The sequence below is a fragment of the Vigna unguiculata genome, chromosome 6 (assembly GCF_037176805.1).
Source record: "Vigna unguiculata cultivar grain cowpea cultivar isolate G323 ecotype 2 chromosome 6, ASM3717680v1, whole genome shotgun sequence".
NCBI lineage: Eukaryota > Viridiplantae > Streptophyta > Magnoliopsida > Fabales > Fabaceae > Vigna > Vigna unguiculata.
This window is the reverse complement of record NC_140797.1, coordinates 32,151,422-32,174,341: the sequence shown is the minus strand read 5'-3', so window position 1 is coordinate 32,174,341 and position 22,920 is coordinate 32,151,422. Positions and strand designations below refer to the sequence as shown.

Here is a 22,920-nt window from a genome sequence, read left to right as displayed (position 1 = left end):
TTTCACACCAGTTATGGGTTTGAGTGTCCAAAAAAACATGACAATCCTGTACTACTTGAGTTCTCTCATAATAAGACCTCGAACTAGACCTGCTTCTTTCTGAATTGGTTGCTGCAAACTGTCATCACAAAATTATTCCAAGATCATTATCTCTCTCTCTTACTACCTCTTCTTTCTATTTTGTGTCAATTTCATTGAATCTATAAAAGAAATAAAAAATCGTGGTTAGTAGTTTCACTCTTTAAACATCCTCCCAATATGCATTCGCTAAAAAACATAAAAGGTTATACAGTAGAGTGAAAAAGTATTACATCATTATTTGGTTGGGAGATGTGTAATGGGGCTGTGTAATTTTACATCAGTATTGCAGTCGTAGTTCATTAAATTGAAGGACAACTTAGTTATATTCTATGTTAGAAGAATATTTTTCTTATTTCCAAACACAACAGTTTTTATCTTTAGTTTTGTTATGTTGGCCTTTTCTAAGAACTGAGGTTGGTTACTTGTGTTCCATGTCATTTAGAAGGAAATCTTGACCTAATGAATCCCTGGACTCATAAGGGGAAGTTAAATGTGGAAGAAGTATGCATTGCAATTGCAGTGGACAGTGAAAGAAGATATTATAGTAACACACAGCGCGTTCAGTGTATGAATATATTGTTGCATTTTTTGGGAAGTTTACCGTAGATTTGGTTAAAATGAATTGAATCATATATCACCTAAGATTCAGTACCACCTAAGAATCTCATAATGCATGCTCTATTAAGCAAAGCAAAGTTACTGAGAAATGGCCAAAGAAATTTCGATTAAGCAATCTCGCGAAGTATAGGTGTTGATGATAGATTTTTCAAAATGGTTGTGTTCATGTATCAGTTATGAACTTATCAACACTGTTCTTTCAATATCAATTACATAAGTTGAGGGTATGTGAGGTAGGTAAATATATACACCAGGTATAGATATTGTCATATAAGGCATGTTTCTCTGTTTTTTTCAGCTTATCTTTATTCTTACCTGAAAAACATAGCTAGGCACAATAGAAAATTTAGAACATGTTTATTAAATTCTGTAAATAGCAGCAGTACGACATAGACACATACTTTAACCTTTCTTCACTCAGAATGCTCTCTATTCAAATTCATGATGATTTAGAGCATATTTCATTTCTCAGTACCACAACAGGTAACAGATCCAGCAAATGTGTTGGTTCAGTTAATATTTAAATGTTGTAAGTACTTGAGACGTATGATCTTCAATGAGCAAGACACATGAGCATATCCTTGGATATCCACACTTTGGAGTTTTCCTCCCGTAATATATAGCTCACACAAACTTGAGATTATCTTTTCAGGTTTCAACCATTCTGGAATGTCTTGTCCTGGAAAGCCTTCAAGATGCAACTTTTTCAAATTTGGAGGCAAATTAACCTGAATGTTAGAGTACCTTATGTCAAACACACCCCATGATATTTTTAGTTTCTCAAGCTCTGAAAACTCTCCCAATCTTTCAAACCCTATATCTGGGATCAGAGCCCCACTTCCTATATGCATGCTGAGCTGCTTTAGTTTTGGCAAATGTGCAAGATCTGATATTTTGCAAGGAGTCTTGTCAGAACTACCAATCACAAATCCCTTTAGTACTTCAAGCTTAGTCAGCTTGTCAATCCCCTTTGGCATTCTATCCAACAAGTAGCATTGAGACAGATTCAAATGTTTGAGGTTTCTCAATGATGCAATATCACCTGGTAATGTTTCTAGGTTATGACAGGCCTTGAGATCAAGAGTCTCTAGGCTCTGAAGTTGAAAAATGGAGTCTGGCAGCTGAGATATTCTAGATATTCCACGAAGGCTAAGATATCTCAAAGCCTCTTGATCCCTTAGCTCCTTCAAGAATTCTTCGCTGTTCACTTCAATATGATGTTCTGGTGAAGCGTGCAGCCAACGACCAAGTTGAAGCACCTGCAAATGCTTCATTTTGGCCATCCTTTGGGATCCAAATATAAGATAACTTGCACCAGTATTAAAAATACCTGTGAAATCGTTAGATTTAGAACCAAACGCATCAGTAAGTTCAACTTTTCGTTTGTTAAGTGCTAAACATGCAGGCAGAGTATGACTCTGATGAGATGAGGTAACCATTTCTGAATAAGTTCCAAAAGGCTTCTTCTCTTCATCATTTGCTTTCTTCCTTAATTCATGAATACCATAGACCAAAGGATTAACTTTAAATAATTTATTCACAAAGTCATACTTATGTGGTACAATTAGGTTAAGATCCATAAACTTTCCAAACACATACTCACCATTTTCCTTTGGTGCTTTCGTTTCACCTAAACCAACTCCAACCCACCAAAGGATTATATTCCTTCTCTTCATAACAGAATTCTCTGGTAAATGTAACAGAGACTTCAAGAATCTCATTTCATGATCATCAAGGCTGTCATAATTTTTCTCGATCAGTTTCAACTCCTCGGGTGATGCATCCACTTCTTCTATTTGATCCAGCTTTGTTTTTCCTGGTGATTCAGTAGCTTCTATATTTTCTTTTTCAAGTTGTTGGATTTGATAGGCTGGCAGCAACCTTTCAGTTGATTCCTTTATTTCCTGGCAAATCTTTTTCTCGTCTTCCATCAACTTAGGTATGTTGTTGTTGCGAAGATAGCCATCTACCTTTGTTAACTTGTCAAGTAGTTCTTGTTCATTTTTCTTCACCTTGGAAAACAAATCCTTTATGTTGGTCAACTCAATTTTCAAATCCTTCAATTTTGCTTGTTTATCTACACTCACCAAACGTTTCAACAATGTGGGCACTGCTTTCATGGGATTTGTCCGAATAGACATTTCTTTTTCTGTAGTAAGACTGAAGGACAGACTTTGGGAGATTTTGTGACTTTATAGAAAAATCCCGAAGAAAGAAACTATATTTTTTGCTATAAGATGGAGGGAAAGAGTGGCTTGAGAATTTCAGACTATGAAAGATTAGTTAAAGAAGCAATAGAGCTTTGCAGCAAGATTGAGATATCACGTCTATGACTTCATAAAAAACTGATAAAGAAACAAAGTACTTCTGCAATATTGAGATTTTTGAGATAGGGTGGAATGAGGTTTGAGACTTCGGCATAAAATTATTCCAATAGACAATAAGAAGCAAAGAATCCCCAAACATGATTCATTTCTTTTCCCAGTAGTCTATATTCTTTGTTTGAAGTAAAGAACTATTTCTGGCAGACCATGAGAAGAGAACTAATTGATGTGCCAGTGGTCTACACTCAAGTAATGAACTAAAGTTTTTAAAGTGAAGTTTATTACGCTAATAATATAAGCTTTGATATATGCAATATCTAAGAAAACTAAAACAAAAAATCTTGACATATAATAAGAAGGGGCCGCGCGAACACAGGCCCCCACTACCACAAATTATGACATAGGGTCTCACAGGGACAGACCTTAGAAAAGCACAGATTCAAAGTGCAATGAATGTTACTTTTCTAGGCCATAGACCTTTTTGATCGTCCATAGACCCTGTCCAGGTAAGTATGTTTCTTAGGGTGACACATCTCATATTTGTAGTCTGTTCTTCCTTGTTATCATATCTAGCATTCTCGATGTGGGATTGGATCAGAGTACTTTGAATGTTAGAATAAATGTTCAGAGTTTACTGCTGCCTCTGTTCGTTGGATATATCACTCCAACTAAGGAATTGAGCGTCCAAACTGCAAAAGAAAAACTCTCATAATGAAACTAAAAGATCCCTATTAGAGTTCAGTTCTTTTGGGCAAAAGACGTGAAGTTTAAAAGTTGGTTCCGCAAAATTCTATAGTTGCAAACTACTCTCGCATGCTATCATTTGATTAAAAGTTAGTGTTTAATGACAGACCTATGTGACTATCTCATTACATTGTTACTACTAAGTAAAGATTGGCCTCTGATCTCTCCAATACTTCAGACAAAGTTTAAATACTTCTCCATTTTGCAGTAACTAAATAGAAATGTAAAAGGGTAGAGATTAATGAAGCTTCAATAAGAAGTGAGAAGATATTTTAGTCTTTCAAATCACTTGGCAGGGCTTATGAAGGTAAAACATCTTGGAATTGATAGAAGGCATTGTCATTCTGATTCATAAGATTTTTAGCTTGACCACATCAGCCAGTACATGCCGCCAAGTATCAATATAGACTCAATACAGTAATTACTTTCTGCATATAATATGAGTGCTGTTTAGTTTGAAATTTAGAGTTTTAATATCAAAAATGGACTAACAGGTGACTTTTTAGTGGCTGTTTTTCATGAGTAAATGTGCTGCAATTTTGTCCATATCAGCAAAATTGATACTGCTTTTTCATTCCTCGGGAGTTAGAGGGTGAATTTAGCCCGTAGGGTGCAACTTTTGTATATTATTTTAAGCATGCACCTCAATTGCCATTAGCTAATCGTAACTTTATCTTGTAATAAAATAACAAATAAAGAAATCAGAGTGGCGCAGCGGAAGCGTGGTGGGCCCATAATCCACAGGTCCCTGGATCGAAATCAGGCTCTGATATTTCAAAGTTTTTTTTCTTTTTTATTTTATAAATTTTCATCGATTATTCCTATGAACAGTTTTAGTTTTAGTTACTAATAGTTGTAGGGTGAAGAGAGAAAAGTAGAGGGTGTAAGTAGAAAATCTGCTTACAGTTGGTGGATAGCATCAACGAGACACGTGTGTGGATAGCAACACACAACACAAATAAAGTGAAAGTTTCACACAAGCTTGCTGTTTCAAAACTCAACAGCAATGGCTTCCATCTCATGCATCACCCACCACCCCGTCACTTCCAAGCTCAAAAATTTCTTCCCTTCACCTCACGTTTCTGCCTCAGACTTGGCTTCAAGGTTTCTGGGCACAAAAAAAAGTGTTGGGTGGCTCAGCCTCACCTCTAGAATTGGCCCCTCCAACGGCTCCAGAGCCACGTGCTGGTTCAGGTTCGGGAAGAACGGTGTTGATGCCGAAGGTGCTGGCATTTATGGCAGCCAAAGCCGTGATGACTTTGACAGAGATGATGTGGAGCAGGTTGGTGATTGAAGCTTTTAAATTTGGTAGTTCTCACAATTGTGTCATGCTTGTGCACGTGGTAATGCTGTACAAGTTCATTGTTGTTTGTGTTAGAAAATTACATTAAGGGATAAGATAATATTGTGCGTGTTAGTTGTTTGAAAAAATTTGAGCTTGGTGAGATTTGACATGAGAGATTGTGCTTATGTATTGCTGGTATGTGTTTTGGGGGTGGCTTTAAGAAGTGGGGATATTTTTCCTTTAACATTAGGATTTTCCAATTTCATGTGGCTAGAAGAATAGAAAAGTGAGTTCATGTTCTTAAAGGGGTTAGATTGAGGGAATCGATTTGGTAAATAAAGGCACATTCAGAGAATTAGAAAAGGTTTGTGAGGAAAGAGGAATCTTCTTGGGAAGGAGAAACCCTTGGAGGAGAGTTCTTATTCTCATACTTAGTAGTTTAATAAGATTGTTCATATCCTGTTCTTGCTTCCATGCTTTCATTTTTAGGATAAGATTGGAACTTTTTAACAGTTTTTTACAGGGGAAAGTAGGCAGGAACATAATTGAATAAAAGAGGCAGTAATGAAGATAGAACCAAATATGTCTGTTCTTTGTCTTATTTAAGTTACAATTAAGTAATTTTTATCTTGTTATTTTTCTCTACTAGGAGATTACAGCTACTAAGGAATGTGAATGATGTTTGTTGATTGGAAATTTTAAACTTCTGCAACTGTTAACTATATTATGCTTATGCATTACTGAGTTTTGTTCTTGGAGTCACTATAGATTTCTTCTATTAGGTTGGAAAGTTGATTTGGGTTGGAATTGCGATGAATTGATTTTTAAATCTGCTTTATCTTTACCCAATTTTAAGCTGTGTGATTGATTCATCCTCCATTTATTATTAAAATACCTTACAGAGTCAACTCATCTTGCCCATCTGCTAGAAAATAGATAGAAGTCCATTCTTTACCGATATGCATTTTTGTTAAGAAATCTTGAATCAATCAACTTACACGGACAAAATCTCTTACATGACATCAAATTTAAAATGCATAAACTTAAATAATATATGCTAGTACCACCTGAACAGACTTTAGGCCAACATCCCTTCTAAGTACAACACAGGTTATAAGATGGAGGGACAGAGTGGTGAAGCATAGAATTTCCAAACATGATTAATTTCTTTCACATTACTTATGATATACATTATTAGAGAACATGAAAATAAAAAAATTTAACACAGAAAAAGAAGGGGCCGCGCGAACGCAGGCCCCACTTCCACAAATTATGACATAGGCTCTGTCATTGGGACAGACCTTAGAAAAGCACCCATTCAAAGTGCAATGAATGTCACTTTTCTAAGCCATGGACCTTCTTGATCATCCATTGACCCTGTCCAGGTAAGTATCTTTCTTAGACTGACACATTTCATATTTGTAGTATATTCTTGCTGTTACTATATCTAGCATTGTCGATGTGGGATTGAAACAGATTGCTTTGAATGTTAGAGTAAATGTCCAGAGTTTACTGCAGCTTCTTTTCGTTGAATATATGTCAGGCTTTAATATCACTTCGACTAAGAAGTTGAACGTGCAAACTGCAAAGGAAAAACTCTCATAATGAAACTAAAATATCCCTTTTATAGTTCAGTTCTTTGGGAAAATAACACTCATGTTGCTCCGTTCTGCAAAATTTTATACTTGCAAACTACTATCACAAAAATATAATAAAATCATTATATCTGTTCAAAATATTTTTTTGTTTGATTATTACGGTATTTTCACTTTTTAAACTTACATAAAATAACTCAATAGGTCTTTAAAATCTTCGAGAATTGAGGACTGAGAATCCACAATAAATAAGTGGTAGACAACAGGTGGTGAAGATAGGGAGCTAGTCAAGAAATGAAAGCTAAGCATAATTTTCTAATCTTAGGAAATTTGGGTAGAAAAATATTGTCACAAATGAAAATATAACATATTTTAGCAAACCAAACACTTTCTTGAAGCATAAAAACTGCATGTGCTGCAACTCTCATTCTACCTAAATTCTATCATTAGATTAAAAGATAGTGTATAATGACAGACCTATGTGACTATCTCATTACATTGTTACTACTAAGTAAAGATTGGCCTCTGATCCCTCCAATACTTCAAACAAAGTTTAAATACTTCTCCATTTTGCATTAACTAAATAGAAATGTAAAAGGGTAGAGATTGATGAAGCTTGAATAAGAAGTGAGAAGATATTTTAGTCTCTGAAAGTAATGCACAAAGCAGTATTTTCAAATCACTTGGCAGGGCTCTTGACTGTAAAATATCTTGGAATTGATAGAAGGCATTGCCATTCTGGTTAAAAAGATTTTTAGCTTGACCAGATCAACTAGTACATGCCAAGTACCAATATAGACTCAGTACAGAAGAAAATGCAACAGCACAAACATAATTACTTTTTTGCATATAATATGAGTGTTTAGTTTGACATTTAGAGTTTTAATATCAAAAATGGAATAACAGGTGATTTTTAGTGGCTGTTTTTCTTGAGTAAATGCGCTGCAATTTTCTCTATATCAGCAAGATTGATACTGCTTTTTTCATTCCTCTGGAGTTAGAGGGTGCAACTTCTGTATTATTTTAAGCATGCACCTTAATTGCCAATAAATAATTATAACTTTATTTTATAATAAAATATAAATATCAAAAATCAGAGTGGCGCAAAGGAAGCGTGGTGGGCCCATAACCCACAGGTCCCTGGATTGAAACCAGGCTCTGATAGTTAAAAAAAGTAATTGAATAAAAGAGGCAGTAATGAAGATAGAACCAAATTTGTCTGTTCTTTGTCCTAATTAAGTTACCATTAAGTCATTTTTATCCTGTTGAAAAGATCTGCCTTTATTATTTTTCTCTACTAGGAGTTTACAGCTACTAAGGAATGTGAATGATGTTTGTTGATTGGAAATTTTAAACTTCTGCAACTGTTAACTATTATGCTTATGCATTACTAAGATTTGTTCTTGGAGTCACTATAGATTTCTTCTATTACGTTGGAAAGTTGATTTGGGTCGGAATCGCTATGATGAATTGATTTTTAAATCTGCTTTATCTTTACCCAATTTTAAGCTGTGTGATTGATTCATCCTCCATTTGTTATTAAAATACCTTACAGAGTCAACTCATCTTGCCCATCTGCTAGAAAATAGATAGAAGTCCATTTTGTACCTATATGCATTTTTGTTATGTAATCTTGAATCAATCAACTCAGAAGAACAAAATCTCTTACAATGTCATCAAATTTAAAAGGCATAAACTTAAATAATATTTACTAAGCACAACACAGGTTATAAGAAGGAGGGAAAGAGTGGTGAAGCATAGAATTTCCAAACATGATTAATTTCTTTCACATTACTAATAATATACATTATTGGAGAACATGAAAATAAAAATATTTAACATAGAAAAAGAAGGGGCCGCGCGAACGCAGGCCCCACTTCCACAAATTATGACATAGGCTCTGTCACTGGGACAGACCTTAGAAAAGCACCCATTCAAAGTGCAATGAATGTCACTTTTCTAGGCCATGGACCTTCTTGATCATCCATTGACCCTGTCCAGGTAAGTATGTTTTTCAGAGTGACACATCTCATATTTGTAGTCTTTTCTTCCTGTCAGTATATCTAGCATTGTCGATGTGGGATAAGAGCAGAGTGTTTTGGATGATAGAATAAATGTCCTGAGTTAACTGGTGCTTCTATTATGCTTATGCATTACCAGGATTTGTTCTTGGAGTCACTCTAACTGCAATTTAGTAAATGAAGTTTACAATGGCATCATAACCTTTTGCTGCACATCATTTCATAAAATTTTACAGTACTTCAACTACATGGGGATGCTTGCAGTAGATGGAACCTATGATAAAATGGAAGCTCTTCTAAACCTTAAACTCCACCCTGTGGACATCCTTCTCCTATTAGCTGCATCAGAAGGTGACAAGCCAAAAATTGAAGAACTCCTGAGAGCTGGAGCAAAATATGATGTAAAAGATGGAGAGGGTAGAACGGCATTGGATCGAGCCAACGAAGAAATTAAAGAATTCATTCTTAATTTTTCAGTGCAGAGGGCATGATTTGTTTGTTTCCACCAGCTACATAGTTGCTAGCTAACATTTTGATAACTTTTGAACTCTTTTAGTTTATATGCTTTGGATTGATCGTGAGAATGAATTTGAATACCCATAAAACCAAAAGTTCTTCATGTCCATGATAATGCATAATTTTAAAATTGTTTCAACATATTTAAATTATTATGTCAAACATAATGTTTGGCAATTAATTACAATAAAAAATATGGATTTGCTTAACAATTACAAACATGTTTTTATTCTAACAATATCCAATATTTTGACCTAATGGAATTGTGTTATAACTAGCATTTTGACCTGTGCAACACGCACAGGGGTTTTATTAAAATTTTTGTTATTGGTATGAAACTTGAAAGGCACGCCGGAATAAGGAGTCAAATTCATTATTAGTTTGAATATTTTACGATCAACATTTTTGCTTGTTGTTATCGTAATAGATATAATATTTCTTCTCAAATAATTAACTTACAATCTTGTATATTTATAAAAATCATTTGCTAGATTAATGTTTCTTAAAAGCATGATAGGTACACCAACTTTCAATTTAATATTAGGATTGGGAATCCTTGAACATTTAATATTATTGAGAAACTCTAAAGTAAAACACTTCAAATCAAAGTGTAAGAATTGTAAGAGAATTTGTTGATTGAAATCTTCAAATTGGAGATGGATGTATTGATTTGAATGAAAATGGTGAATGTAATATTTGTATAACAACGAATATTTTAATTCATGAATATGAAACACCTTTACTTTTTTGAGTGAACTTTGTTTATCTTGATCTATTAAGAATATCATGAATCGTGTGTAATAGGGCCATAACAATTGACTCTATTGAATAAGTAAATGACTTCATTCTATTTTTGATACATGGTGAAGAACAAAGTTATTTAAGTTCATACACTCCTCAAAATATCAAATCTTAACCCCTTTTTGACAACAAACAAAATTTGTTTGAAATCACCTTCTAACACCACAACTTTATCACAAAATGGTCTTTGAACATTATCTTCATTTTTAGCTCTCATAATATCTATCAAGGTTTTACCAAAAGCTTCAAAACATAACTTGTTCATCACAGGTGCTTCATTCCAAATCATCAGTTTTGTTTCCATGCAATATATTTATTATATTAATTTAAGTTTATAAACATATAATTATAATTTAAAATAAATATTTAATTTTGTAAAATTTAACATTAATAATTTGACTTTTTTATAGTAAAAATATATTTAAGTTATTTATATATACATTTTTTTATAAAATATATTATATTAAGATTTTGTTAATTAAAATTAGGAATTCATTTTTAACTTTAAATGAAACATTAGTTAGATAATGTAAAAAAAATGTAAATAATAGACTATAATAATAGAATTAATCAACGATATAAAATTTGTTGAATAAATGCCGTAAAATACAAATATTATACTATGTTTTATAAAAACATATGAAAAATAGACTATATAAAACTAAGATATGTCATTTATAAAAATGTACAAATATAAAGGTTAGACAATGCGAAAGAAAAATAGTAAAAGATCTATAATTACAAATAATAACAAATATAAAATATAAATTTGATAAAAATAAAAAATCAGATATCTAGTTGATCTATCCGGTCAAATTGTGATGCGTACAAATTTATATTTCAAACTCTTATTTAGCATGTTTAACTTAAAATAATATAAATAATTTAATAATGAATTTATAATATTATGTTATTATCAATTTTTAAGGTTTAATTTGAATTATCATTAAATCTTTTAGAAACTAGTTTAATGTAAAGTAACGTGTTAAGTTTAGAATATATTAAATAAATAAATAATTTTGGTGTGAAAAAACATTGCATATTAATCATAATAAATAATATATATAAAATCATGTATATTGATTATTATAATTAATGGTAATTTGAAGTGTTTTATTTGAATTATCATCGTATAGCTGACCTTCAAAGTAATTATAGATAATTTGTAAAATTTGATAAAGTTAATGAATTATGTGCATTTGGTTAAATGAGCAAATTATTATAGAAATTTAAGTTTATGAAAATATAATTTGCTCCTACATAATGAATCAATTGATTTGTGTTTAGATAAAGATTGAATTGCAATATAGTATCATTAATAAAGTGTATGTGTATGAAATATATGTATTCAAATATTGTTTGCATAATGATTTTACTTTAGGTATATAAATAAATAATTATAATAATTGAATAATTTTAATTGTTATCTTTATAATTCTTTCTCAATAGAAAAAAAAAACTTAAATTATAATTAAATAAATCATAGACATAATGAAATAGATATCAATTCTAAAACAAACAATATTATAATTCATTTAAAATAAAATATTACCAAATAAAAATTATGTATTTAAAAGTGGTTTTACATCGTCATAATTCCTAACAACGTTTACTTAAATACGATGGATTAAAAGTATAATATTGTAAAAGCATAATTTAATTATATATATAGTATTGGTATATATATATATATATATATATATATATATATATATATATATATATAAGGTAAAATTAAAAATATAACAATTCATATTTTAAATGAAGTACATTAAACAATCAAAAAATTATATATGTAAGTCTTCTTGTTTAAAATATATTTCTTTCAATTCTTTTTTATATTTTTTTTTAAAGTATTTACTTAACTTTGTTATATTATTTAAAATCTTGATATAATTATTTAATATTATTTTTATTTTTGTTCAAAACGTGTGTACTTTGAAATTTGCTATTTTCTTTTTTTGAAAAAAATACATGTATTTAATAATAATAATAATAATAATAATAATTATTATTATTATTATTATTATTGAAAAAATATGATTAAATAGAGTAAAATAATAAAAAATCAAAAAAATAAAGAAATTAATTATTAAATAATTAATGGAAAATGTTTTTAACAATTCATATAAGTAATGGTTGCAAACATATGGATTCAAATAATTTCAAATTACTTAAATTCAAAAATAGAAGAATCCAATTTAGAAATGTATGGATCAAATAAATCTAAAGGTAATTAAAGAAATTGAAAATAATTAATAGAATTAATTGATTAATTTGTAAAATCTTTAAAAGTAATTCATTACAAATTATGAACATAAAAGTTTTTAAATCATTTCAGTTAAGAGGTTTTAACAAAAATTTTTCCTTTACAATCAAAATCTAGTACACAAATAGAATAATCCAAAATAAAAAGGCAAGGACTTATTTTTATTTAAATTTTCATATTTAAAGTAGACTCTCTTCAACTTCTCTTATTCAATTTGGACTCACATTCCTACTTTACACCAAGAATTGTACTCATAAAAATGAAATTGAAAATCAATCTGCAAAAATCCAACTTTTATTTAGCAAAGAAAAGAAAGAGTAAAGAATTATAAGCATATTGAAAGAATGACAATTTTATACAATATAAAAACTAAACTTCTATATTTTATTTATATAAAAACAAAAATAAAACAATTAAGAACTATAGCATCAAAATAATTAAAAAATAAGTACAATAAAAGAAAGAATTAGAATAAAATAAAATTAGACGATATATAATAATCATTACTATAATTTAGTATCAAAATACAAAAAATATTAAGTAGAAATAAATCAGTAAAATACACAATTATTAAGAAGAAAAATAATAAAATTAAGAATATTTGATTACTTTTATTTTAGGAATGTCCTTAAGTTATTTATACTTTTTTTAATAAAATGTATTTTATTATAAAATGTTTTAAATGAAATATAAAATTGTTTTACTTATTTTTTTTAATAAATGTACGCACTTAATATTTTTTAAAACTATTCACTCGTTACGTTGTTTCCTAAGCTTCATTTCCGGCATGTTACATTAGTTTACATATCTTTACAAAGATATGAGAGGGTCAGTGACAACCAAGTTGACACTTTAAAAGACCAAGTTGACATAGCCAATAGATTATATATGAAATTAAATGCAAGAAAAATGTCACTTTACAATAAAAGAGCAGGAAAAAAGGAAAATATTTTTGTTCACATTCCAATTTGTTTAAGCCTGTCTGAACTTGCACATTTTTATTATAATTGAAGAGAACTTGACACTGATGCTTTCTACCTTTTTGAACTTGTTTTTCTTCAATGAGATTATCTTTCACACCAGTCATGTTATACTATTCTATTACTGAACTTTGAGCATCATTTGTAGGTGTTAAGACTCTCGCAAGTGTATCATGTTGTGCAAGTAGTAATCGGTAAGATCGAAATATTGTTTCTCAAGAGATTCATATATATTAAATAATCGTGTAATTAATAACTAATTTAAATTAAAGAATGAATCCATAATTTGGATTCTTGTGTGCAAGAACGTAAATATTGCATAAACAAGTAAAATGTGAACTTGGATATTTGAAACTCTAGAAGATGGAAAAGACTAGAAATGCAATGGATTGATATCGTTGGGGTTAGATTTCACCGACTTCACTCTCATGTATATAAAACAATAAAACTCTAATCCATTAAATTACTAATGTCAACATGCAAGTCTATTCAAACCTTAATCCCTTAGTTGAATGAGCCTAAGTTTCCTTATTAAGAGTTAATTCCTTAAATCCCTAAATAAGCAAACCCTTTACAAGCTAGGTTTAAGACAACTAATGGGTCAAGTTCCATTCCTAGATACAAGTTTCATTAGGTATCTTGTTCCAATTCTAGGTTTCAAGAGATACTTTCAAATACCTAATGACCCAAATATTATGCAATGAATGGTTAAAACAAAGCAAGCTTTAAGTAAATAAACAAGGATACTAGCAATTAATGGATAAAGCATATATATATATATATATATATATATATATATATATATATATATATATATATATATATATATATATATATTCAAATCATCCACAAATACATCAGAATTCAGTGGCTACATCTAACCTTAACAAAATGAGTTTAGCTCTCCATTGTCATAGAGAGCCCAAGCTTATAAAATGAAATTGGAGGAGGGAGGAGATACAAAGAGGAAGAAGGGATAGTTCCCACTAGCCCCACACACCTCCAAGCGCTCCAAAACATGTTGCTCAAGCTCCAAAATGTCTAGGATGATTTCCCCTTCGTGAAAACAGAAGAAAAAGAGCCAACTTGCCACATCAACAAAAGTGGTGCCTGGCAGAAGCCTCCCATCGCTAAGCGCAAGCAAAGAAGGAGAAAGTGAAATCTTGAAGGAGCCGCTCGGCGGTCTCCAGGTGCCGCCAGGCGGTGTGCCCTTGGAGCTCTCTGGAGACTGGCGCTAAACATTGTCCGCCAGGCGCTGACTGCCTGGAAGTGGCCTTGCGCCTGACGCTAGTCTTGAACTGCCTGGCACTTCCTGTTGCTTCCTTTTTATGACATTTTTTATCTTCTCCTTGCTATTCCGGATCACTCATTTGTCTGGATTTTTGGAACAAAGCTTCCAATCTATAAATAGACACAAAAATGGAGGTTAGTGGTATATTTAGATCAATGTAACCCAAAATGTATTTATTTACAAAAGTAAGGTAAAATTGAGGATTAAGTAGGTTAAAAGCCATGGAAGAGTTGATTTTGCTAATAAAATGTAACTTAGATAATGGTAAAAATTAACATTATCAACAGACAAGTGAATTTTAGCTTCCAGTGCTTTATATTTGTTCTCTGTGCTTTCCCTATATAGTTAAGTAAAAACCTACGACAATTAAGATGAGACCAATCACACTACAACCACCACAAGAAAAAAAAAACTTATTAGTTTAGATAGATGCATTATTGTTTTTATTTAGATAAAAAAATACTTATATCTATTTTACTATCAAGTCTAGGGTTTGTAGACTATAATAAATTGTTGGTAAGCTAACTTCATATAATATTTTGTGTTGTTTTTTGAAATATGATGCCTCTCATCAAAGAATATTTTAGCTTCTAAACCATAAAATAGATCAATATTATATAGTTGTTACATATATGTAGATCTTCTACAAAATAGTTTGAAATGGGAACTCATGTATAAATTCATAAAACAATAATTTGAAGCATATGATGTCAAAAAAATTGGTCATTGCTATATTGGTAAATTACTTGATGTTATAAACTCCTCGTACATGAGTCGAATAATATGTATCCTTGTTTTGAACCTAAATCCTACAACTCCAAGGTAACGGTGAGAACACAAACCATTGCATCGAAACTTCCATTAAAATAAATCTTAAAAACTTTAGTAAATAAAATCAATCAAATAAATGATAATTTAAATTATTGAATAATTGTTTTGTGAATTACACAATCCACTTCTTTAAAATTTTCGAGTAATTAACACCACCACACTCACTAACATACATGCTTTGTTTTTTAAACACACTTTATTTTTTGTGCATTTTGTAAAAGATTCAATAAAAAACCTCAAAAAGTGACTTCCAGATTTGGGTACTCCTAATATTTCTCGAGCATTGGAAACAAACTAAAAAATCATTTGCCATACCACAAACATTTGTGCCTCTAAAAATATTTTCTTCCAAACCCATTGAATAAAAAATTATTATAGACTTTGTAGACTTCATCACATGAGGTTAAAAACTCTTATGCATGAACCAAAAGCATGTAATTAATTTTCAAACTAATAAAATTACAACAGAAAATTTCAAGAATAAATAAGTCAAGCATCACACGCAATGAAAAATATAAAATACAAAAGTTTATAATTCATTCGTCTTGGAATCATAATGTCTTTGAAGTCAATCACGTCATCACTGTAGAACAAAAACTTCAGTAAAATTAACAGATACATTTACATTTACATAAGAAGGCCTAACAAATAAAAAATTGATCACAAAAATCAATTCCCAATAAAGAAAATATGTATATTAAATGGGTCAAAATTCAAAGCATTACTCAAAGAAAAATACCATGTTCATAGTCATCTTCTTGTGCTCCTTTATGTGTGAATGCAAATTCATACCTTCTACTGGTTCACAATCAACATTACATATCCAACACCACTCCATACTAAAAGCCTTCCTTCTCCTCAAATTATCAAAATATGTCCCTGAAAAGGAAAATAACATTAACATAAATAAAACAAAATATTAAAAAAATAAACAATCTGTTGAATATTGAAACCAATTCTCCCAAAACTTTCATATTATACCTATTACACTTCACTTTATAACACTTGTTTGATAATAATTGCAAGTACAAAAATGAATATAAGTAGTTAAAATCTATCTGTTAAAAATCAAATATCATTAGGAAATCCAACAACAAACTGATGACTTGGCTTTTGCCTTTTCTGAAGGATTCAAAACTAAAATACATGTTCAAATGCTCTAATCTTCAACTCTTTTCTCCAAGTTCAGCCTCATTGGCTTCTCCAATTTCCATGTTTGGCAAGTTGTTGTTTTAAAAGCATAAATCTGAACAAAGTCTAGAGGTGTGCATATAAATGAGCTGCAAAGGTGCCATAGATGTGGATGCAATAATTGAAATTCAAATTTTGAATTCAAAAATGTTTTGAATGAGCAATTTTGATTTCTGTCAGCCTTTTGCTAGATTAGTACAAAAAAAAAGTAAAATAATGTTGGGTGAAAGAGAGAATTATAGGAGTATTTGGACCAAACATACATATCTTACCATTTTGGGTGCGTGATCAAATTTAAAAAACAAATAGCCATTTTCTTTGTAGCAATTTGACCATGTAAGATTCCAAAGACAAAATCAGTATGATCTTGTATTTGCCAAATATATTTACAGAGATAAAAGTTAATATGGAGTAATAATATAGAGCAATAAAGAAGCTCAAGAAGATGATACTAATGAGTTGATGGATAGGAATGAAAAATCCATTTAGATATACCAAAAAAAAACAATGAAGTTAACATTCATTTGAAACACAAATAAATAGAAACAACAAACACTCAAACAAACAATCAGAGAAGAAAAAAAAATTGAAAACTAACTATTAAAGTTCCATTTTACTCTTCAACTCCATCTTCTGATAGCAGGAATAACATCCAAAAAAAGAAAAATCCTTGCCTGCCAACACTAACCGTAAGTATCAAAAGTTACCCATCAATTAACCAAACAAAATTCCATATAACAACTTGCACACCAAGAAGTGAAAACTCATCAAAAGGTTGCAAACCAAATAAAAAAGGAAAAGTAGGTGGATAAATTAACATTCAGAAAAAGAAAAAGAAAGAAAAGAAGAAAACTGAAAACTAATCATTCAAGTCCCTTTTTCCTCTTCAACTCATCTTCTAAGAGCTCCAATAATGTCCATAGGATGCAAACGACAAAGATGTGAAAACCTTAAATGATACATCTGTAGTTAGAAAGAATCCTGACGAAAAAAATCCTAGAGCAATATTAAAAACTAAAACTTTAAGGTGTTAAACTTGTTGCAAAGAATGAAAGATGAAGCTTTGAAACTTACCACCATGCCTAAAATGATACAGAAAGAAGAGAAAGAAGAGGAGGTGGACAAATTAACATTCAAAAAATAAAATAAAAGAAAGAAAAGAAAAGAAAAATGAAAACTAACCATTCAAGTGTCTTTTCCTCTTTAACTCATCTTGTAAGAGCATCAATAATGTCAAAAGGATGAAGACAAAAAAGATGTGGAAACGTTAAATGATACATCTATAGTTTGAAAGAAAACTTACGAAAAATCCTAGATCAATAATAGAAAACAAAACTTTAAGGTGTGAAACCTTGTTGCAAAGAGTGAAAGATCAAGCTTTGAAACTTACCACCATGCCCAAAATGCGACAGAAAGGATATGGTGAGAAATTTAGAGGAGGAGATAGGGCAAGAATAAAATAAGAATGAGAGAGGGAGAGGAAGATGAAGTGTTTTGCATTTGGAGATTTGGAGAATGAGGGAGGTGTGTAAGAGGCGTGGGAAGGTGACAAATACAAAAAAAAAAACGTAAGAGAAATGCATGCTTGTGAAAGATTTCAAAATTCAAAAATTTGGGCATGTGTCACTCATATAAAGCACCACGTTCTTGCATTTTAGAAAGCCACGTTCTTTCACCTCAACACTTCTACAATTTCCTATTTTAGTAATGAAAAAAAATGTCTTTTGTTAGTCTTTTGAAAAATTTGCCCTTTGTGCTACCTTGAATTGTATTATGTATAAATTAGTGAAGATAAATTGAAGTGAAATATTGCCAATGCATGCACTACTGAATATTGTGAACTAGTTATCCTGGATATAATTTTTAAAATAATTATTACAAAAGTTGGTGCCGAAAAATACATACCAATTCATAATGAAACTATAATACAAAGAGTCTTCATTCTTCTCAGGCATTCTAATTAATAAATTTAATCATTAGTTCTAAAGAAGTTAATTTACATGCATACAAGCTTAGTTAAAATTGTTGGCCCCTTGAAGAAATTTAGGTTTTGAGATTTTTAGGTCTGGAAATGAAAAATAAATTCTGCAGGAACATGTATTAAAAAATATCCAAACTTAGTTGTAGTTATGAGATTGAAAGCATCCAAATTTGAAACTAAACTAAGTATGATTCATAGCAATCACATACAACCAGATCAACCTTCAAAAATGCAAATTAAGTAATTAAGTAATCACTACATCCTAAAATGTCTAAAGTTCAGAAACATATTTAGCTTCATTATTTGAACAAAGATCTGTGCTAACTAAATTAACAACTTCAGGAAGCACAATACTATTTTTGAATATAACAGAAAAAAATGTTGTAACATAATTTTAACAAGGTTTGAAGGAGCTGCGCGGAAGGAGACTCCACTACCACAAATTATGACACAAGCTTTGTCACTTGGACAAACCTTAACTTTGTGTTTGGACGAGGGATTTTAAAAATTCTAAGAAATTGAAATACATAATATTTGAATTACTCACAAATGATTTTCTTTCATTTCATAAATAGTTAGTTTGGATTGAGTAATTCAAATATCATAGATTTCATTTTCTTATTTGGATAAAACAATTTAATTTATACTTTAAGGCAAACTCAACTTTATCCTTAAGCAACCTTCAATCTCGGATGACTCGTCTCGACTTTCAGTCTATATTGACTCCCGAAAATTCAGCTTGGGTCGACTAGGCCTGACTTTTAACTCGGGTTGAGACGTATCGACCATCAACTATGGCGATTGATTTTAACCTTCGGCCAAGGCCGACTCCACACGACCTTAGGCTCATGCTAGCTTAAGTCAACCTTCGGCTCGGGCTGGCTTAAATCGATCTTCGGCTTGCTGCGCCTCGACTTGACCTTCTGCTTAAGTCAACTTGGCTCGACTTTTGGTCCGGGTCAACTCGAATCGACATACGACCCAAGTCGACTCAGCTTGACCATCAACCTGGTCCGACTTTGCGCGACATTGGCTTTGGGTCAACTTGGCTGAACCTTTTGCCCGACCCGACTCAACTGTACCTTCAACTCGACCTGGATTGGTTGAACCTTCGGACCGGCAGGGGTCGACCATTGGCCTAGGCCGGCTCGGGTTGACCATCGACCCAAATTAGATTGATCGGACAATCCACCTGGATCGACTTTGCTCAACCATTCGTTGGGGCTGGCTCAACCTGACGATCCACCTAGATCAACTCGTCCTGACCTTCAGTGCGGGCTTGCTCGGTTTGTCCTTCAGGTTGAGCCCATTCAACTAAACCATCGATCCAGGCCGACTTGATTGGACCTTCAACCTAGGGGATTATCAATGGCCCAAGTCAACTCCGATCGACCATCTGCCTAGGAAAGATCGGGCCAACTGTGACGTACTTAAAATTGTATGACTGATATTTATGACATATTCATATCTATAGTTAAACATCTTTATTCAAATATGTTGATATGATTTTATATAAGAGTTTGAATAATAAAAGTAGAATTTATACTTAATTTAAAAGTTATTAAAATTTTAAGTATTATAAGATTATTATTATTATACTGAAATAAAAATAAAAAAAATATTAATAAAGACGTCACAGTAAAATTCATACGAAAAGTAAAAAAACAAACATATATGTTACGTTTTATTTTAATTTATTGTATATTCTTTTTGTTGTATATTAAAATATTTTTTTAAGTTATTTTTTTATATCTAACATTTTATATATGAAAAAAAATTATAACATCTTTCTAAGTGGTTACGGATATCGTCAAAACTCTATTTTATTTTTCATTAAATTAAAAAAAAAATTATTATACTATAAAATATATACCGATTCAATACTTAATACTAATTAATAATTTCTGAAATTCTCAAAATAATCACTTACGTTGTGTTATGATGGAGGGATTGTAACACCCCATTTAAATAATAACCTTAATTTAAACGAAATGCCACACAGATAGAATATAAGAGACAAGTCTTGGAGTATAAACACTACTCCTTACAATATCCAGAAATGCTACGATGCCAAATACAATTGAAGTGAAAGGATCGACAATAAAATAAATGAAGTGCCAAGCAAAACAATACATGGACCGTGGCCCTAAAGGAAAGCTAGAAATCCAATCCAGAGAGAGACTAAGCAGCGGAACCTCCATCACCCTGATGATCACGGGGAGTTCTCGCATCTGCTCACATCAATAAATTGATGATCATTGCAAAAGGAGAAAACCACACAAGCAAGACATACAACAAACAAAAGGGTAAGCTAGAGTAGAAAACAATTTATCATGCAGTTACATACAAATTCACATTCCAAGATGCTTATGCCATCCAATCATGTTATGACTTCTCAAACAATACACTAAGACTCAGACACGACTCATCTAGATACATATAATTTAGTCGGATTCAACGGATGCTTGCACTTGTGGTGAATTTTCTTGCTCTACCGAGCTGCTCACCCCCAAGCTAAGTGTTGCAATGTCTCAACCCCCACACACAAGGTTAACCCTTAATGAGTTTCAGGACTCTTGCTACTCTGAACACAAGAGTCAGTCCACTCTATGTAAGACTAATTGATTCCTTAGAGCGTCAGGATGCAACCTTACCTTGAATCCTTACTAAATTATATAGATGAGGCACCACCATGAACTCCCACTAACAGGGTCATGGAATTACGTCCCAACCACTGAGGCACCACCACGAGGTCTCACCTAGAGGCTCATGGAATTACGCCCTAACCACACACAACTCATGTTTTCGATAACCAATATATATATAATCCTTCACCACGCCATAACCATGTCACCTTGATAAACAACCATCCCATTCTAGTCACATACCAAGATCATATCAAACTTATCATTCACAACCCGTGAACCATATCATTCATGCATATTCATGTTTCTCACGCTTTTAACATAATAATCCAATCAAAGATGTGTCAATCATACAAGAACAGAGATTTCATGCATATCCATATGTTCCATACCTTGAATGAAACTAGTCAAGTAAATCAAGTAACCAACAACTGCAACAATAGAAATATGCAATCCCTCAAACTCACTGTTGTCAATCTCGCTCAAACCAGCAACTCTAGCTCAGGCGAGAGAGATCCCTCGCTCAAGCTAAGAGATCTTGCCTGGGCGAGTTCTTGAGCACTGGGCACCTTGAGTTCTCGCTCAAGCTAGCCCATCTCGCTCAGGCGAGATTGCTCTCGCTCAGGCGACAACTCGAAAAAGAGGAGAGGGCGAGACACTATTAACCTCGCTTAGGCAAGATGCTCCTCGCTTAGGCGAGAGCTCCTCATTTGGGCGAAAGACACACTCGCCTAGGCGAGTTTAACATGTCTCTCCTGTTTTTCACGCGAGCAACATTCAAAAACACAGTAAAGACATACCCAGCTCAGATTCCATGCATACAAGACATCAATCAGGCATTTAAGACACGATTCACCAATAAAATCAGCCATATACTACAAAACTCAAGGAGCCCTAGCTTCCCTTACCTGGAAAGAGCTAGTCTAAATGACTTGTATACCAAATAGTGAGCACCACAGCTCCAAGGACAACTTAGTGAGATGGAGTGGAAAAGCTTGAGCTTGCTTGGAAAGGATGGGGAACCAAACCCTAGCAGAGAAGAGTTGTTGTTCTAAGAGAGTACGAAGAGGACAAATTTCTAAAAAGTGAGAGGAATGAGAGTTTTAGCTGGTTTAGGGTCTTTGGCTTCTTATGGGCTAACCCTAGGCCCAACTGGTTTTGGACAACCCTTTAAAATAAAGGCAAAAAAGTAAGTGGGCCTTACATGGATGAATTTGGAAGAGGTGTGAAGATCTATTTGTGTGGATAAATATGAATGTTTTTTGTATGGATTTAGAGAGTAGAATAGGGAGATTTACATATAAATTTTATAAAAGTTAATAAATGATTTAAGTGATGTGATAGATAAAATAAAAAGTTATAATAAATAAAAAATTAAAATTACTAAAATACCCTTAATAAAAAAATATATAAAATAATTTTAATTAGATAAAAATATTAAATTATAAAAATTATTATTTGATAAATTTTAATAAAAATTTATAAAAAAATTATATTACGGTAAATTATTATTATTTTTATAATAATAATAATTATTATTTAACACTATAATTAATAATTTATATTATTATTAATTATTATACATATATATTAATTTTATTATTTATTATTATATTTAATTACTATATATAATTTATTATTATTATATATAAATAAATATTAATTATAATAATAATAATTATTTATTATTATTTTTATTTTTATTATATATATATATATATATATATATATATATATATATATATAT

The 22,920-nt window shown here is 31.4% G+C and overlaps 2 protein-coding genes, 1 long non-coding RNA gene and 3 other non-coding genes across 6 annotated transcripts; 1 reads left to right on the top strand and 5 right to left on the bottom strand.

Annotated features, from left to right (window-relative positions):
* Positions 1-1,072: 1,072 nt before the first annotated feature.
* LOC114188469 (uncharacterized) lies at positions 1,073-2,891 on the bottom strand. Its single transcript, XM_028077041.2, has one exon. It carries the CDS (start codon positions 2,838-2,840, stop codon positions 1,209-1,211), a length of 1,632 nt encoding a protein of 543 aa, XP_027932842.1. The 5' UTR covers positions 2,841-2,891; the 3' UTR covers positions 1,073-1,208.
* Positions 2,892-3,378: 487 nt separating this feature from the next.
* Positions 3,379-3,537, bottom strand: LOC114189347 (U1 spliceosomal RNA). Its single transcript, XR_003605650.2, has one exon. It is a non-coding gene; the product is annotated as a U1 spliceosomal RNA (small nuclear RNA).
* A 1,163-nt stretch (positions 3,538-4,700) lies between these two features.
* Positions 4,701-9,291, top strand: GDC1 (Ankyrin repeat family protein). Its single transcript, XM_028076706.2, has 2 exons — positions 4,701-5,049; positions 8,905-9,291. The coding sequence occupies exons 1-2, from the start codon at positions 4,774-4,776 to the stop codon at positions 9,157-9,159; spliced, it is 531 nt and encodes a 176-aa protein (XP_027932507.1). The 5' UTR covers positions 4,701-4,773; the 3' UTR covers positions 9,160-9,291.
* Positions 6,286-6,445, bottom strand: LOC114189340 (U1 spliceosomal RNA). Its single transcript, XR_003605643.1, has one exon. It is a non-coding gene; the product is annotated as a U1 spliceosomal RNA (small nuclear RNA).
* Positions 8,497-8,656, bottom strand: LOC114189286 (U1 spliceosomal RNA). The gene has a single exon (XR_003605594.1). It is a non-coding gene; the product is annotated as a U1 spliceosomal RNA (small nuclear RNA).
* Positions 9,292-15,802: 6,511 nt separating the features above from the next.
* On the bottom strand, positions 15,803-18,091 carry LOC114188468 (uncharacterized). Its single transcript, XR_014995812.1, has 4 exons — positions 17,938-18,091; positions 17,730-17,759; positions 16,096-16,235; positions 15,803-15,939 (listed from the first exon to the last, which is right to left on the bottom strand). It is a non-coding gene; the product is annotated as an uncharacterized LOC114188468 (long non-coding RNA).
* Between the last annotated feature and the right edge of the window lie 4,829 nt (positions 18,092-22,920).